This window comes from Embiotoca jacksoni, unplaced genomic scaffold (genome assembly GCF_022577435.1).
Source record: "Embiotoca jacksoni isolate LCO1_2020_lvr unplaced genomic scaffold, fEmbJac1.0.p SCAF_13, whole genome shotgun sequence".
Taxonomy (NCBI): Eukaryota; Metazoa; Chordata; class Actinopteri; family Embiotocidae; genus Embiotoca; species Embiotoca jacksoni.
Window position 1 is genome coordinate 3828818 of NW_027185263.1, and position 16735 is coordinate 3845552.

The 16735-nt window shown below is 41.8% G+C and overlaps 1 protein-coding gene across 1 annotated transcript in view; it reads right to left on the minus strand.

Annotated features, from left to right (window-relative positions):
• The window catches only part of LOC138196162 (polypeptide N-acetylgalactosaminyltransferase 10-like), an 86927-nt gene extending 80893 nt beyond the window's left edge, over window positions 1–6034 (minus strand). Inside the window, exon 1 of the mRNA XM_069145956.1 lies at window positions 5701–6034. Within this exon, the coding sequence (XP_069002057.1) occupies window positions 5701–5859 (159 nt within the window). The 5' untranslated portion in view covers window positions 5860–6034. The remainder of the gene's footprint in view (window positions 1–5700) is intronic.
• Window positions 6035–16735: the final 10701 nt, after the last annotated feature.

Here is a 16735-nt window from a genome sequence, read left to right on the forward strand (position 1 = left end):
ACGGGCTAAACTCTTATTCCACTTCAACGTTTATCAGAATAGCAACAGAAAAGGAAACAGAAGAGCCGCGGGTCAAACGGTTCGATGCCGCCGCAGGGACGAAGAAAAAAAAAAAAAAAAAAAAAAAAGGAAAGGAAGGAAGGCGACCGGGCTTTAAAGACGATCGTACCGACGCATCAGAATCTGGGGCATTTTGATGACTCTATACGTCGAGCTGGCCCAGTTCCTGGAATTTAGTTTTAGAAATGAGAAAAATGTCAACTCCTTCTTGCAACACCACACACGCTTTCGCGGGTCCAGCTGCCGAAGGAGAAATCTTTAATTTGACAGGTCGTACTGTTTGTCAAGTGGCGGCATAATTAACACCAACATTATGTTAATACGTACAGACCGAGTTCTTTTTCTTTACGATATCCCGCTACGAAAATATCAGCTTGTCTTCTTATAACGATGTGGAATGAAAACTAAATTGCGATTAACCGACGTTGGGTTCGATCACGCCTCCACGCAGCTGCAGCCAACGCGAGTTCTTCAAAAGGTTTTGAATACATAACAAGTAAATGAATAAAGCATTAAAGGTTTGTTTATTTTCCTCAATAGGACAAATGTCAGACTTTCAATGTTTTTTAAGGCCCCGGGGAGGCCTGGCGGACAGAGGGGTCAAACAAATAGCTGATTTGCATTCTGACTGTGGGCAAGGAATACATCACGAGCAGACAGCGGGGGAATTCAAAATCACACTGGAGCACTGGGGGGGTTTTATTCGTAAAACCAGATTGTTCTCGAATAATTTGTCCGGTAGGATCTGGTTCAAAAATCCGCAGCTTCGTAGGAAGAAATTTTTAAAAAATCTGGTTCTCGCAGTATTTTTCTTCAGCGCTGTTATTTTTTTTTTTCCTTTTTCCTGAGATGTTCTTCATGAACGTCCTTGTTTACTTTGAGTTGTGCTCATTAATAAGACCAGACTGTCGCAGACTGACCTTCTGCAGGCTATAAAAGCAGTATATGCAAGAGTGTGTGTGTGTGTGTGTGTCTCTCAGATGTCTGACTCACTGTACTGTACATGTCAGAAGCAGAAACACACAAGGTCCCGCAGTGATGAATGAACAGTAATTCAGCCTATACTGTGTGTGTGTGTGTGTGTGTGTGTGTGTGTGTGTGTGTGTGTGTGTGTGTGTGCGCGGTTCATAAGTGCAGCCTCCAGTGTACAGAAGCCGGTGCGATTCTCATTTCTCTGCGACGGAGGCCGCGAGTCTCGGCCAACTTTCTTTTGGAGAGCGCAGTTTATCTTCTGGACTTTTATCAGAACTGATTACATCCAGTTAGCGGGAGGAAAATCCACCGGAGGGAGACGGCACAGAAATGGAACCTGACCTGTGGATACGTAAAGAAAAATAAAAGTATGCGGATATAAAAACGTATAGAAGTCTGATCTAGTTTTTTTTCAAGAGCACCAACAATTTTTTTTTTTTATCACAAATATGTGGTATTGGCATCAGCGTTTCGCCTACTGTTGTCCTGGGAAAGAAACCAAATGCGGACGTACTCATAGAACTGCAGTTACATCCAGTGACGACGCGCCTCGCCCCCTCAAGGCTTTCTGCTTCGGGCACTGGCCACATACTTTGTGAAAACTTTATACATTATGTATTTATGTAGAATATAATGCAGAAAAAAATAATAATTGGGGGGGTACTATTTACAGTAAAGTTATGTGTAATTATTACATAATTAAATTACATAATCGTTTCAGTGACCTGGTGTTAAAGGAATATCATTAAAGCTGTAAAATAACCTGTCTCCTCTCTCTTTGTCACCAGTGTTTGATAAACACATCCTGGTCGATATATCAACATGTGCTTCCTTCTAATATTGGTATTGGCATCAACCCAGGATCCAGTATCAGTCATGTTCTAGCTTTGTTTCCCACGGGACTTGAACAGGGCAGGCTGAAGTAGTTATCACAATTTTAACCTACAGATCATTTAAAAAAAAGAATTGATTACCGTTTCGTTGTAACCGCATAAACGCGGTAACAAACAACTATCGAGTAAATCAAAGCCAAAACTAATGCTTGTTTCCTGGCTTCGAATTGGTTTTAATTAGCATAGAATTGCACCTTCTCACGTCCGAGACGGTGGGGAGATGAAAACAGTAGATGCTAATAATGTTTTCGAGTTAATCAATCCACAATTCATGCAGTTTCATCAGCCAGTGCTTGATGCCAAAAGACGTCGGTTTCCTTTCGGAGACCGCCGTCTTGTTTCAGAGACTCTGCCAGTGAAGCAGCTTCAGGAAATGTTGAGTTACAGTCACAGGAGGCTGCTTAGTAACACCAGCTTTATTTAGTTACACTCAAGTGCTGCACAATGTACATCACATTTGCAAAATGAACTTGAGGAAGAGAGGCTCCGACCTCCACTGACGTAATGACATCAGTGACGGCACAGGCTGGATAATACCCAGATTTATGCCGCGAGCGTCAAATTGGGCCTCAACTTTGGCGGACCAGTTTCAAACCTCGAAGCTCTCCCATCCATCGCGGCGGATCATTTTGAATAAGTTTGAACAATAAATAAATAAATAATTTCATTTGCTACGTCGGTTCCACTAAAATCGGGCAGGCGGGTTTAGCATGAATGCCTTTTTTTTTTTTTTTTTGCCGGCCTGTCCAGTCAGTCGGACACGTAGCCGGGGCGGCAGCCTCTTTTTTTTAATTCCAGCCGCCGCTCTCATCTTCTCTAACCTGCACTTAACCTGAGCTGCTGGAGCAGGCGGGAGGACGCCGAGCCACCTCTGCTTCGACAGGCACCCCCTAATAAAAGACAGGAAATGTGCAAATTACCTTTCTGTCACTGTCACTGCGGGGAAGCGCCGAGCCGGCTTTGTCTTTGCCAGAGCAGGTATGAAATTCTCACCGAGGCGCCGTGTGCACGGGCACGCGATCGCAGCTTACGCTGCTCGTACCACCATGTTACCACGGGGGGGGGGGGGGAATCAACGCCTTTGAGAAACATCACGCCGTTTTTTTTTTTTTTTTGGTTTCTTTTTTTTTAAATCAGCGAGCTGTGGGAAAAAAAAAGTTGGCCTCTTTATTGGAGACACACCTTAATGGACTTTCTGGTCCCTTTAAAAGCTGCTCTGTTCTCGAGGAAAGTTGGCCTCGACGTTATCAAACCCGCTCCGGACGTTGACAGCTGTTATCGCCCAGTTTGCTCCCACGTTCCCACGTGTTTCCCTTCCTCACGGATATTCTTTAAATCTCCCATTCATAAACATCTCGTTGTCATTTAAGATATAGAAATACACACCGAGAGTGAGGAAACGTAATCCTTGGAGGAGATCGGTGCAAAATAAGATGGCATTATTTGGTGTAATTCCATGATAACGACGGGACACAGAGGAAACCTCTGCGGATTCGTCAACATTCACGGACCGAACAATGAACCGACAAAGACAATAATTGTTGAAGGAGCTATCTGATGCGGTCTTATTCTTCTTTGAAGAAAAACAACATGCAAACCAGCTCCAGCAAATGCATCAAAAAGTGAACTCTGCCGTCAGTTGCCCCCCCCCCCCCATCTCACCCCCCCCCTCCTGTCTAACTCGGGCCAAGCAAGTTTGCTGGATTTGGACAAACACCACCATCACCCAAAAACTCACACTAACACACACACACACACACACACACACACACACACACACACACACACACACACATCCATGAAAGCCTCCATTCAGCAGATTTTGCCTCATTTGAATTAGAGAAGCTGCTATTGTCTGCCAAATGGGGTCTGTTTGTGGTGGGGTCTTTCAATTTCCTCAAAAAAAAAAAAAAAAATATAGGGTTTTGTGTGGGCCAACATTACAACAACACACCCAGCACCAGCTTGGGCCTCTCATTTTTTTTTTTTAATTTTTCCCGAAGACTTTTGCATTGATTTTAGCTCGAGCCACAAACAAGCTTCCCTCCAAAGATAAACAGCCGTCGGAGCGTGAAAATCCGACCTTATTTCCGAAATCTTTTTCCTAAATCTATCCCTTCAAATAAACAAAAGATAGCAACCGGTAATGGTCTATCTCCTTTTCAAGATCAAAACGTGACTCCAGGACATCGCTGTCCCGCGATCGCAAAGAATTTAACGCAAATTCTTCCAGTTTCCACAAATTTTGCTGAATTGTCGGGATTTCTCCACGTTAAAGTACTCAACGCAGGCTCTGTGGAAGAAACTAGGGCACGAGGGAAACCTTTCCGAACAAAAAAAAACAGCTTTATTAACCAAAAGAACTCCTCATTTACAGTCTTCGAGGCTCTTCAACCTCTCCATTCACCCTCAAAACAAACCACATGCCAAACAAAAACTGCGAAACAGGAAGTGACAAAACAAGACAGCGCTGCGAAATCCTGATGAATGCCGTAAGAAAAAGCATTTATGCGCATTAATGAACCTGAAAGTCAAACTTTGAAGCATCAGATCAGCAAATACATGAAATGCTTCGGATGCCGATTCAGTTCGAGATCAAATCACAACTCGTGACACAATTTTAAACTTCTCATCGACTCTATAAACTACGGTGTAGTTTTTGTGCCGGCGGTAAACGTGTTACAAGATCTTAAGACGTTTCTTATTTCTCGATAACCAAAGTAAAAACTTGCAGGAGCTTACGTCTTAGTGGGATTTCAAAATTTGGGACTTCGGTACCACGATGACGGCAACATTTCAAACCAGGCTTCTTTCATTTCTCAACACACGATAACATGTGTGGCCAGAATCATTTGAAGGTTATATAACGAGGTAGCTACTAGTTATAGTTTACGATGGAAAAATGCCAAGAATCCATTGGTTTTCCAGCATCTGAAATGCAAAACATTGCTGCTGCTTTTATGTTTTAGCTGACTGTAATTGAAGTACCTTCGGGGCTCACAAGCAATTTAAAGTTGCCACCTTGTGCTGTGCTAAATTTCATTTTCTTATTGGCAGATATTTTTTAAAAATTCAAAGAAAGTCACCTTGCCGTAATGCTTACACAACACAGTGGCTTTTTTTTTTTTTTTTTTGGTAAAACTTTTTTAGTAATTTCCAAAAACAAAGATGATTTCAAGACGGACCCTAATCCTGCACATTATTTTCTTTAAAAAAAAAATTAAAAAAAAAAAAAAGCATATGTCTCTTTAACGTGAGCGTGCGGCCATGTGAACACATAACCGAGACCGCGTGACCTTTAACTGCGCGCTGTCAACCTGTGAACGCACCACCGCCCGCTTCACACTTTTCGGACAACTTCCTGAAGTGCGTGTGGTTGTAACTTTGCTGCGACGCTTAGCTCCGGGTTAGCAGAGCTACGTGGCTCCCCTGTTCATCCCGGTGGCGGCAAAAGGCAGTTGACCTGCCACGCTTGAGGCAGAGCTTGAAACACCCCGTGAATCTCTCTCGCTCTCTCTTACGCACACACAATACGCAGCGCAGTATGGGAATGTAGCACAAGGTTGACGCGCCGGCGGGTTAAACGGAGACGCCGAGGAGTCGGCCGGCGCTTCAGCCGAATAACAACGACCGCGACCAAACTAACGCGTGAAGTGTTCCCGACCGCATGTCGTCTCCGCCGTTTCACCACCGAGACAGCCGTCTGAAAACCCAGCAAAACGGCCGCGACGCTGAGGAGACACCCCCCTCCTCCTCCTCCTCCTCCTCCCTTTACCTGTATCGGGGGGATACCGCCCGGTCCGTCCACTGTGTCGGGCGAGTTGTCGAACACTCGGTCCCTGTACAAAGACCACAGTCCGACGTTGGGGAGGAAAAGAAGAGCCGCTATGAGCAGCCCGGCGAACTGCAGCAGCCTCTTCTCCTTCCGCCTCATCTCTCCGGCAGGAAAGCGAGCGAAGCAGCGGCGGTGCTAAACTGGCGAGTCCCGAACCCCCGCTTCGCCAAGCGGAGACAACTTTCACTCTGACTGGGCACCGGCGCTGTGACGCTCCGCGGCGGCGAGCTCTGCCGCTAGAGGGAGCGGAGCAGTAAAAACCGGAGGAGGAGGAGGAGGACAACAGACATTAGAGGACTTTTTTTTTTTTTTTTTTTTTTTTTTTTTTTTTTTGTGGAGGATTATTTTGTTTTTGTTTTTTTTTAATGGGATGTCAAGACTCTGAGATACATTGAGTTCCCCTTGTGTAATCACAGCCCCGCCGAGCGTAACTAAATCACCACGTAAAGTTATTTGACCAGCTGACGACTTGTGCTGCCTTCAAATGCGCCTCGGAAATTAGAAAAACGCTGTTTGCTATTGAAAATTCACTTTGGGAAAGAACTTGTATTAAAAAAATGTGCTACCATACAAATGAAACCAGTTGATTTGATTTGGTTAGACTCAGTTGACGGTATTGCCTGACTAATATAAAATGGCACGTACTGACTTTTTCCTGACTTTATAATAAGGTCTTATAATAACCTCGGTTTCTGCCATGAGGTAAAACATCTTGGTCGTTTTTATAACAGAACAATGAACACGTGATGATGGTATTCATAGGCATGCCCATATGATGTTTGCACAAGCAAACATGTTCTCACACAAATGTGGTTTGTGCCCAGATGGAGTGAAGACTTCTCTGTTCAGAGCATATTGTAGACCGCTTTACACTGCACTTTTGTGGGCAAACTACAGTGACGCAAGCTTTCACAGATTTCAAATAGCGTATATTGATGCCATGAGAGTATTACTTGTTTATTTGTCGGCTAAATGACTCAAAAAATGAAATCACACACATGGTTTAGTACTACCAATCTCAGCTGTGAAGACACTGACGAGGACAGCTGTATCTTATTAAGATACTTTTATATATTTTGGTTTATGTGATGTTTTTGTCTTTTATCTGGAGTCTGTAATAAAGTTTTTTTAATTGAGGTACAAACCTTAACATCCTGTTGTCAGATCTTTTTGAATGTGCTTCCCTGTCACTACTAAATTTGCACTGACACCGAATCTGTTCACTAATTTCCATGTAGGGTCTGAAAACTACAGAAGTAAAAAAGGGATTTCCAGTTTTGTGAGAGGAAACTAGAAAAAGTAATGGCCAATAAAGTTTGGCAATGATCTCTGCATTGGACATCAGTCACTCGTCTGTGGAAGCTGAAATGTGACCAGAAAAATATGGATAAATGGGCTGTCTAAACACAGTTAATATTGTCCAGATGCTATCGTACAGGACCGAGAGAGTAAAAAAAAAAAAAAAAAAAAAGGATGTGAATCATGAGTTACGACCTCGTGAGTCACCAGATCTCCTCCTCAGCTGACCGCCACCGGGAGATTTTTGAAGCAACATTAAATGAGGTATCCTTTGGAAGAAAAAAGTGTCCGTCCTTCAAGTAACGTTTCAGATTGGACAATTAATGCCAAACAGTGCCGAAGCAGTTCTAAAGATCCATGGTGGAACGACACTTCATGTTGTTTCTTTTTCATTTCATTTGTCACCCATTAGCACACAGACGATGTGTGGCTTGGCGCCCATGAACTTATGACATATGCACCTACCTGGGATTTATCAGCTAGATCAAAACTGCAGAGAATTTAAAGCATTTCGTGGTTGTCTGCAGAGGGATTGGAAAAATGTTTAGATATCGCTTCATTACGCAACACTTCAGTGCAGCACTCAAGCGTTTTTCACAACACCCAAACCACTACAGCTTCACTATAAGCTTTGTTTTACCAGTGTTTGGTGATGATAATAGTCCAAAGTCCACAGCACTTAACCCCTCCAGAAACCACGGGGAAAACCCTGCAGTAGTTTGCCAATGAGTTCAAATTGGATCTTTCTGAATATGTTTGTGCTGTTGCACTGCACAGGCAGCTCTTATCTTTTTATGCAGCATTTGGGAATCCACAATGGCAGACGCTCGCTGTTTTGTGTTTGCCACTCAGCAGGGAATAACTGTGGTGACTTCTTTATTCAGCGATGTCACGGCAGAACACTGCGCGCAAGATATATATATATATATATATATATACACACACACTGTACAAAATCTGACAAACAGTAGTTCAGCGCTCGGGATGGTTAGCTGATACCTCCCAGAATTTGTGTCTCCATCTTGGTGGATTTGAGATGCACATAATGCTTTCACTTTGTGGTGTACAAGATAAATGCAGCTGAGAAACTGCTCTTAAAAAAGTTTGGCGAATGTTACAATAAATAGTAAAAATCTGTAAGTATTGATTCATCTAATCTGCTTTAAAATGTTTGACACTTCAGTGGATATAAACCCAACTTTGTAATGACAAACTATTGAAAATATCTCACTCATTCATGACAAATTCTCACTGCTGTTGGAAATGCTATCAAAAGAAAGCCGTTGTACTGCACGCTGAAGAAGGTATTTACCGCTTCAACATGGTCCAAAATAACAAGCATCTGTTCATCAGGTTTGTCCTGCAGTTGAGCCGGAGCCAGCGGTTGGAAGAAATGAAGCTAATTTTGTCTCTGATGGAAATCCAAGCAGCCGCAACACTTCAGGCACAGAACAAAGCCTGTATTTGTTGTGAGCTGAATGAAAGCACGTGTTAGTGTAGATTTTCCAAAATTCGCCTTGTTAGTGGGGAAAAGTTTTGTATTCAAAGGAGGATAGCAGAGCTGAATGATTAACTATTTTCCATCAAAGTCTCTAGCAAAGTGCAGTTTTTCAAATAACAAAGCCTTGCGTGCAGCCTCACAGTAATTAAAAGTGTATTCATAAGCATCCGACGTGAAATTTTTCAGCTACCATTGATTTAGCCAGCTTTAATGACAGCTAATTCAGCTACAGCTAATTAACATTGATTCTATGAGTTGGCCAAGTTGGACGTTCGGGCGTAAAATTAACACCATACAATAATGATCTTCTCCTCAATGGCTATGTATCCGCAGGAAGTAATGAATGAACTTCCTGACCCACCACTGCATCACTGTTGTCAGTTTTTTGGTCCAAAAGAAAAAGTTGACAAAGTTCGCACTGAAATAAAATATTTCTCGTCTTCTAGCATCCAAATCTTCCCTTTTTTGGGGGATAGGTGGTCTAAATCTGGAATCCCAAAATGCCTTGCAAGTCAATCTTTTCCTCTTGGCTCCATGCAAAGGTTCAAGGTTGCATGCTGGATGTCTTTACATGGGCTTTTACTGGTAGGTGACTGGGGGGTAGTTAGCCCACACACTACTAAGTACCACTCTTAGATACTGTATAAGTAGACGTCCAGGAAATAAATGAGGATTTTGATGTTGGTTTTACTAAAGAAAACCAGCACAGAAAGAGGGGAGAAGAAGAGCATTTCATTCTGTATGGTGATGTTCTTCTCCACGCCTACTGACTCGCTTTTCTTCGTTGTTCGTTGCATCAGTGTTATACCTGGTGCCTGCGAGCACCACACCGCCGCTGCCTCTGTGTCTCTGTATGCAAGCTGCAGAGTTATGGATTTAAAAAGTACTTGGCAAAAATCAATGGGAGTCGAGACAGAGGAGTGTGGCTGACACAACAAAAGGCATCAAATGCAGGAGCAGGAACGAAAACGTGAAAAAGAACCTTCTCTGAGAGCATTTTTAGAAAATCACACGGCAGCGAGCGTGCTGGCATGCGAACCTGAGCACAAAATCTCAAACGGAGGTTCATTACTGTATTATGCGAAGATTACATTGCTCTACCAGAATTGGATTACGGGAGAGTAGCATGAAATGGGCAAGCCATTATTCCCTGTTTGCATATGGAAATGTTAGATAATGATGATTTAATAAATAAGCCATTTTGGTTTGAAAATGTAGACAAAGCTACTCGAAGACGAGCGAAGAATTTTTTTAATGGGTGGAATCACATGAAGGATTCATGTGGGTAAGAGTAAGCTCACACTGAAGTGCAAACTGAACAAAATCACCAGAACCACATGAATTTCACATGTGCAAAAACCCGTGATCACATGTGCCCACGTACGCGTCTGTACGTGTACACGTGTGAAATGTGTATTTGGCCCATGGAAAACATCTGGCTTTGGAACATTTTCATTTTCCACGTGAAACCTTTTCCATATATTTTCCCCATGTTACCATATGTTGCAACATGTGGTAAACATGTGTCATTCATGTGATCACATGTACCCCACATGTTTTTTTTTCTTTCTGTAAGAGCAGGTCTTGTAACACACAGTGACAATACTGAAAAAATAAAATAAAAACCCCAATAAATACTTGTTAATGTTTGATCCTGTGATTATTGTGTCGTTTAACGCCTGCTCCCTCCACTGCACCTGAGAACCAACACGGTATCGTGGCAAAGCGTGAAATAGACACAGCCGATCACTACAGCAGGTTTGGTGTAGGGGGGGCGGGGGGGGCGGGGGGGGGGGGCGGGGGGAGCCATGGTTAGGGTTTAAAAAAAAAAAAAAAAAAAGAACATAGTTGGGGTAAGACAAAAAAAAAAAAAAAACAAGTAAAGAAAAAGTATGTCACCTCCCACATGGCAGTCAGTGACTAATTCCACCAAGCCACCCCTCCTCCCACGTTATACTGGGTTGTCAGAATAGACTGTGAACTTGTAAGACATCCCTTTCTTTTGTCTAAAACAGATCGATGAAGCCCCTGAACTACAATGCAAAAATGTATTTTGGCACACAATAAAGATTCCTTACACTAGAAGTGTGTCAGAATCGCATCACAGCCAACATGAACAATCACAGCGGCAAAAACTTGCACTACATATGGTCACGGGAGTGTTGTATTTCACAAAGGCATGACAAAATTTGAACTTATCCTTTAATCAACCTGTCAGCTCATGCTCTTCATCACTCTAAGCCCCGAACATAAAGTTAAGCCCCAGTGACATATTTGTCAAGATGAATAGTGTCCTAAAGGCCCTGGTCAACCTACATGACAAACTGCACGGTGATGTCACTTGTCTCCAGTGTCAGTCTAATGAAGACCTGGCATTGGATCGTCGGTAATGACTCACAGACTGACCTCTTTCTGTACTTCCCTGCATCACAATAGTGAAATCATTTCAGTGCGATCATCACACATGGGCTATTTACAGGTGGGTCGAGTTAACTATCAAACGGTAGTTTATTCTGCACATGGGTGCAGATTTATGCTGCTGTTTCAGTGAATTTATTAGGCATAAATGTCGCTGCTTCTACAGGTGTCTGACTGTGTGGTGTTTTTGTCTGGCAAACTCATTGATTTGTTTTACTGCTAGTGTTTTGTTGCCCTTCTGTACATATAATTGTGGATGTGTTGGTCTTTTGTCTGTGTGTGTACATTTATTCTGGATTTACACTCTCCGTGGCTTCTCCAGTGCAAGTCGTTCTTTTCTAGATTGTTTGCATAAAGATGGGTTCACTGGATTTCCTCTGTGTCCACCTACTCTATTTCTGGCTACGCTACCACGATAAACAGTAGCTGCTGCCTTAACACAACAGTTTGGAAATTTTCTGTAAGCTGCTATGTGTAAAATAAATTTAGATTTATGTTGCTGGTCTGCAGGAAAATGTTATCAACTGATAATAATATGGACATTTATTTTCTGAAGTTGACTGAGTTCTCAGTCAGTGAACTCCGAGAACGTATTTATTTTGTACACGAGAAAAGTGCATATGAACGGCGCCCTCTTGTGGTATTCACGATGAAGGAACTCAATTTCTTCCAAAAGCCTTCGAGTTCACGAGTTGCGACGTATTTGTTGGCGTTTACAGAAAGGCCATTGAAGTGTGAATGTAACTGCTGAATTTCATGGCAATCTATCCAATAGGCTTAATGGTTGAACTTTGTGGTGGTGCTATAAAAGGAAAAGTTAGGGGATCACCAAAGTCATGAGGAGACATCCGCTAGGAAGCATTAATTTTTTGCGCCACATTTTGTGCCAACCTGTGAAGTAGACGCAGAAATATTTTTTGAATCACTGAAAACTATCACCAGCTGGTGGTAAAACAGGAAAGGACAGGTATCACCATAGCTTTCAGCCACTGGTCTTCATCGTCTGTACTTCCAGTCAAACATTTTCATGTTGCAAAGCAGAGTGGTGGGCCGACTGACTAACCAACAGATCAACATTTCCATCTCCGGAGAACATTGCACAAGCAAGGCTGAAACACAGAAGCCATGAAAGGCTTGCTGTTCTGGAAACAAGCACTCCCTTACAACTTTTTGCTTTGATGTCTTTGAGTGTCGTTATAACCGCGGTTTCCACTTTCAAAATGTTTTGTAATTGCACTCGACTAGATTAAAATGTAAAAGCATCTCTTTACAAATCAGTGGCTTTTATTTACCTGACCAGGGCAGCACCATCACAGCATTGTCTGCTTAAGTGGACTGACACTTACTAATTGTTTATCAGAGGGGGCTTGATGCCAGGATGAACACAATTAATGGGTTTCAGCTCACTATAGTCAATTGTTGCTCAGCCACCTGGGGAATGACTGCATGCTAACACGATGCTGTGCTTTGATGCTGCGCAAATTACCTTAATTTTTCTTTTTTTTTCTGACCCTTTTCAAATCCACACTGAGCCCCGTGACACGAACAGGAGGAGTCATAAAACGAAGGGCTGCTCGATCCACGTAAATCCCCACCACACTCAGAGGTTGCAGCGTTCATCCATAATTCATGCTGGAAGAAGCCGAACAGATTGAATTGTCACAACTCAGGCTGGTAGAGACGAGGAAGAACGAGGGAGGAATGAGCCATTATCTCTCTACGAGTCCTGAGCAGGAATACAGAGAACGGGATTAGTGCGGAGAGTGATTCCAAGACATCTGGACTTCGTGGCCACTCTCTTAATGTGGCTAATCTTTGCCCACGGACAACCCGATACATGTCTGCATGTAAAACAGGAGTATTGATACAGGCCAAGAGATACAGCTGGCTTTTTTGTAATGCCAAAATCAGGGAGGGAATTTTGTCATAGGATGAATTCAACAGTTGGGTTATTTGGCTGGACATCTCTGGGCTGGTTTGGACATCAGGATTAATTAAATAATAGGACACTTATTTCTGGCCCCAAAAACTGTCTCCAAAAATCTGTGAAACTCAAAATATCAGCTATTTAGAGTAGTTTTTTTTATTATTATTATTTATTAGTTTATTATATTGATTTATTCTCTGTTTTCCAGGTTGCTTATGTGGTTCTGAAGATGGTGCTGATTTGTCGTAAGTCTGGTTTACAGTTGTAAAAAAATTGTTCAATGTAATAAAAAAAGCAGAAAGGCTCAGGTTTAAGGTATGTTTACATGTGCTCAAAGCATCATTAATCTGCTGTGTAATATAATGTATTCAAAAGGACGCTAGCAGTTCACGGTCTCCGAGGCCTGATCAGAATAATGAGCCCGAAACACATTTTATTTTTCTCTTGTACTTTGGTTCTTTTTTATAAGGAAATTATGAAAAATTTAAAATAGAACAAAAGTAATCTTCACAAAATATAATTTAATGAAATTCTTGACCTTCTTTCAGCTTTACAGGTTTCATATGACTTTTACAGACTGCAGCATCTGCTTATAATCCCATTAAACTCCTACAGCTATCCCTCAAGGCTTAAAGTGTTTGACTGCGTGTGTGTGTGTGTGTGTGTGTGTGTGTGTGTGTGTGTGTGTGTGTGTGTGCGTGTACACGGACCTTCATTACCCAGACTCCCAGATGTTGTTGCCACTGTCCCCATTAAACCCATATGAAGACCGATACGTGCTAAAGCGTCAATCCCATACGATACGCTGGTCTGTATGAGTGACTGAACGTGTGTGTTACATCTGTCATTTTGATTCCCCGGTGAGGAGCGGGGATTCTGCTTTCTCCCGCCATGAAACCAATCAATGAGAACTCCATGATTGACACTGCACTGCAGTATAATGCAAAGCGTGTTACTGACCCAGCATGTAAAGGAAAGCGATGTCCTGCATGTGGAGCATGCAGCCGCTGCACCCGAACGCTGCAAGAAAGGCTGACTGCGTTGAGTAACATGGGAAAAAAAAGTCAAAGTTAGAACTCTTAACCTGTAAAAAATACAAGGTCAAAGAAAAGTAGATTATTTACCGCACAGGAAAAGAACAAGTGAAAGATGTCAGGTACTGTGTGTACTATTGAGGGGTGTTTGGGAAATGGGAAACAGGTGTGGTGGGTGTAGTAGTCACGTGACTTGGAGCATCTGATGGGTTGATGGAGAGTGACATGAGACTGAAATGTGTTATCTCAAGTTAACACATTTAAAAAGGATAAAGAAACTGTAGACTGACACTAGCCGTCCAAAGACCGTTTCTTCTTTCTTCATGAACCGTTCCAAATAACGCCCGTGGCCCGGAGCCAGGCATTTTAAACCTCCCACATGTGCTACCCTGTGGCCACCTGCTCATTAAACCCATATAATCTGCTTGGTATTGATGTAATAAAAAGGCCTCAGTAGAAGCGCCTGATTAGATTGAAACATCTGCTCCGTGTGCCCCGGCTTGGCATGTACGCCATCCTGCGCCTTCACAGTCTGAATGTAACACAGCAGTCGCCACTGAAGCTAGCGACTCAGGTTTACAGTTGGCATCTGGACTACCTGTTTTTTGATGGCATGATGCAGGGAAATGCGTGTTGGGGTTTACGTGGCTGGACAAACCCAGAGTGATTCTGATGGATTTATCGCCATAGCAGCAAAAATTAATTTACCGTTTAATCATGTTGTCTGGATTTATTGAACACGTTGTTGATGTTTTAGTCAAACAGGAATCCTGGCGAGGAAAATATGGGGAATTATGATTTTTTTTTTTTTACGCTCCTACACATAGTCAGGTGGGAAGGCTAGTTCTGCACTTCAAATTGTGATATAACATGTTTCAGTAAATGAAGCACATTGATTGATATTGATCTCGTCATCTAATGCTCAGTTTGATGACAAGCAAGAACAGAATATTTTAAAAAACACCCAACTAAATAAAAATAAAAAAAACAGTGTGTGGAAGTTGTCCTTCTGTACTTAATGAAGTTGCATTGATATTTGTGACCATTTGGTGGCAGATTAACTTCACAACAAGCTGCAGACTGACAACCTTGACTATATAACTTTTTGCAATCTGTCATGGTTAACAGGTTGAAAAGCATTTTATGTATTTGCACATCCTTCTGCTGTTTTATTCACTATGCCTCTCTGATATTTATCTCTTTAGCGGCTGGATGCTCCACTTTTTACAAGTCACTAACTTTGTCCGTCTGCAGAATCTAAATGGGATTCAAGGGTTTCTACATTATACCTTATCAATGCACCTTCTCACGATACAGTATGGGTTTCCAGATGGTAATGCTTCAAAACAGAAAACATTACAATCCTTGAAGCAGACTGAGAAATATCATGCCAGCAGTGTCTGTATGTATATAGGATGAGCGAGCACTTAAAACAAATACCGAAATACAAATTGATCTTAAATGAAATGCAAACACAGACATGTGCAGCTTCCTGCCAGTGGCTGAACTGTTTGATTTAACAGTCAGTGCACTTTGGCTCCCTCGTGACACTTTAGGGCACAGATTTTTGAGCTGCAGTGGCTCGGCGGCTTTCGGACAGTTTGAAGGTATAATATCGATGTTTTGCCATTTTAGTTTTTTATATATTGATCGATAAAGGGCCCATTTGAATCCTTAAATGGTGAAGTCCTGTGGAGACGGGCTACAGTCGCTTTCTGGTGACTCACTACAACTCAAACTACAGATATCTGCAGTTTAATCATTTAATCATTGAAGCCAAAGGATGATGTCAGAGGTCACATTTGTTTTGGATGAATTTAGTTTTGGATAAACTGCTTTGCTTTGTTCCGAGAACGTTTGCAACTCGAAAATCACTTCAGGCATTTCCAAGAATATGTCTCTCAGAATTCAATGAAATGCATTAATCAAAAAAATTCTGCTGACTTTGATTTTATTTCTCTACTGAGCAGAGTAAAAGGTGAAAGATGCAGAGCTTGTTGGCAGAGAGTGAACAAGTAGAGCTGTGACGCTGGTCTCGTGGGTACTTATCTCCTCCTCGGGGAAACTGTCTCAGTGATCAATACTTAAATTCTGCCAGGGTCAGTCAGCGCTCTCTCCTCAGCAAAATGCAGAATTCACAGATACCGATGTTTGTCTGTTGCTCTTCGTTTATAAAAAAATATTCCTGGTACGAGTATCAATTAAGAAACAAAAAAAATATAATTTTCACCATTTCTACATGACGATGAATTCAAAAGTCTAACATAATGTTCTACATTTCATAGTCAGATGTGTGTTTACTTTGTTGTTGTTGGGTTTTGTTTTTACAATCCTTTTTCATTTTTCATCACACAATTCTAATTAATTCAATTACAGTAAGTTAGTTAGTTAAAATTTTCAAAAACTTTGATTTCCTGATTGCTTTCTGTTTTGGTCTTTTCTCCATTTTTGTGATAATATGTATCTGTGAATCTCGATGTATTTGAACTACAACTAAGAACTACATTTCCACAGTTGACTGCAAAATAAAGTACATGTATACTCTGGGATTCCCATTATAATTGAATGAATAATTCAATTAAATATCTGCATTGGATCTGGTAGTAATGCAGAGCCTTTCTCTCTCATCATAAAAAAAACAACCTATAAGGCTAGATTTAGACATAATTAATTTCCCATGAGATAAATATATCATACAACAATACAAACATATGTAAAAGCTGAATATTGGATCAGAACTGCTTCTAACATCCGCTCCTCTATTGTCCTTTTTGAATTTGCTCTCTCACAGGCAAA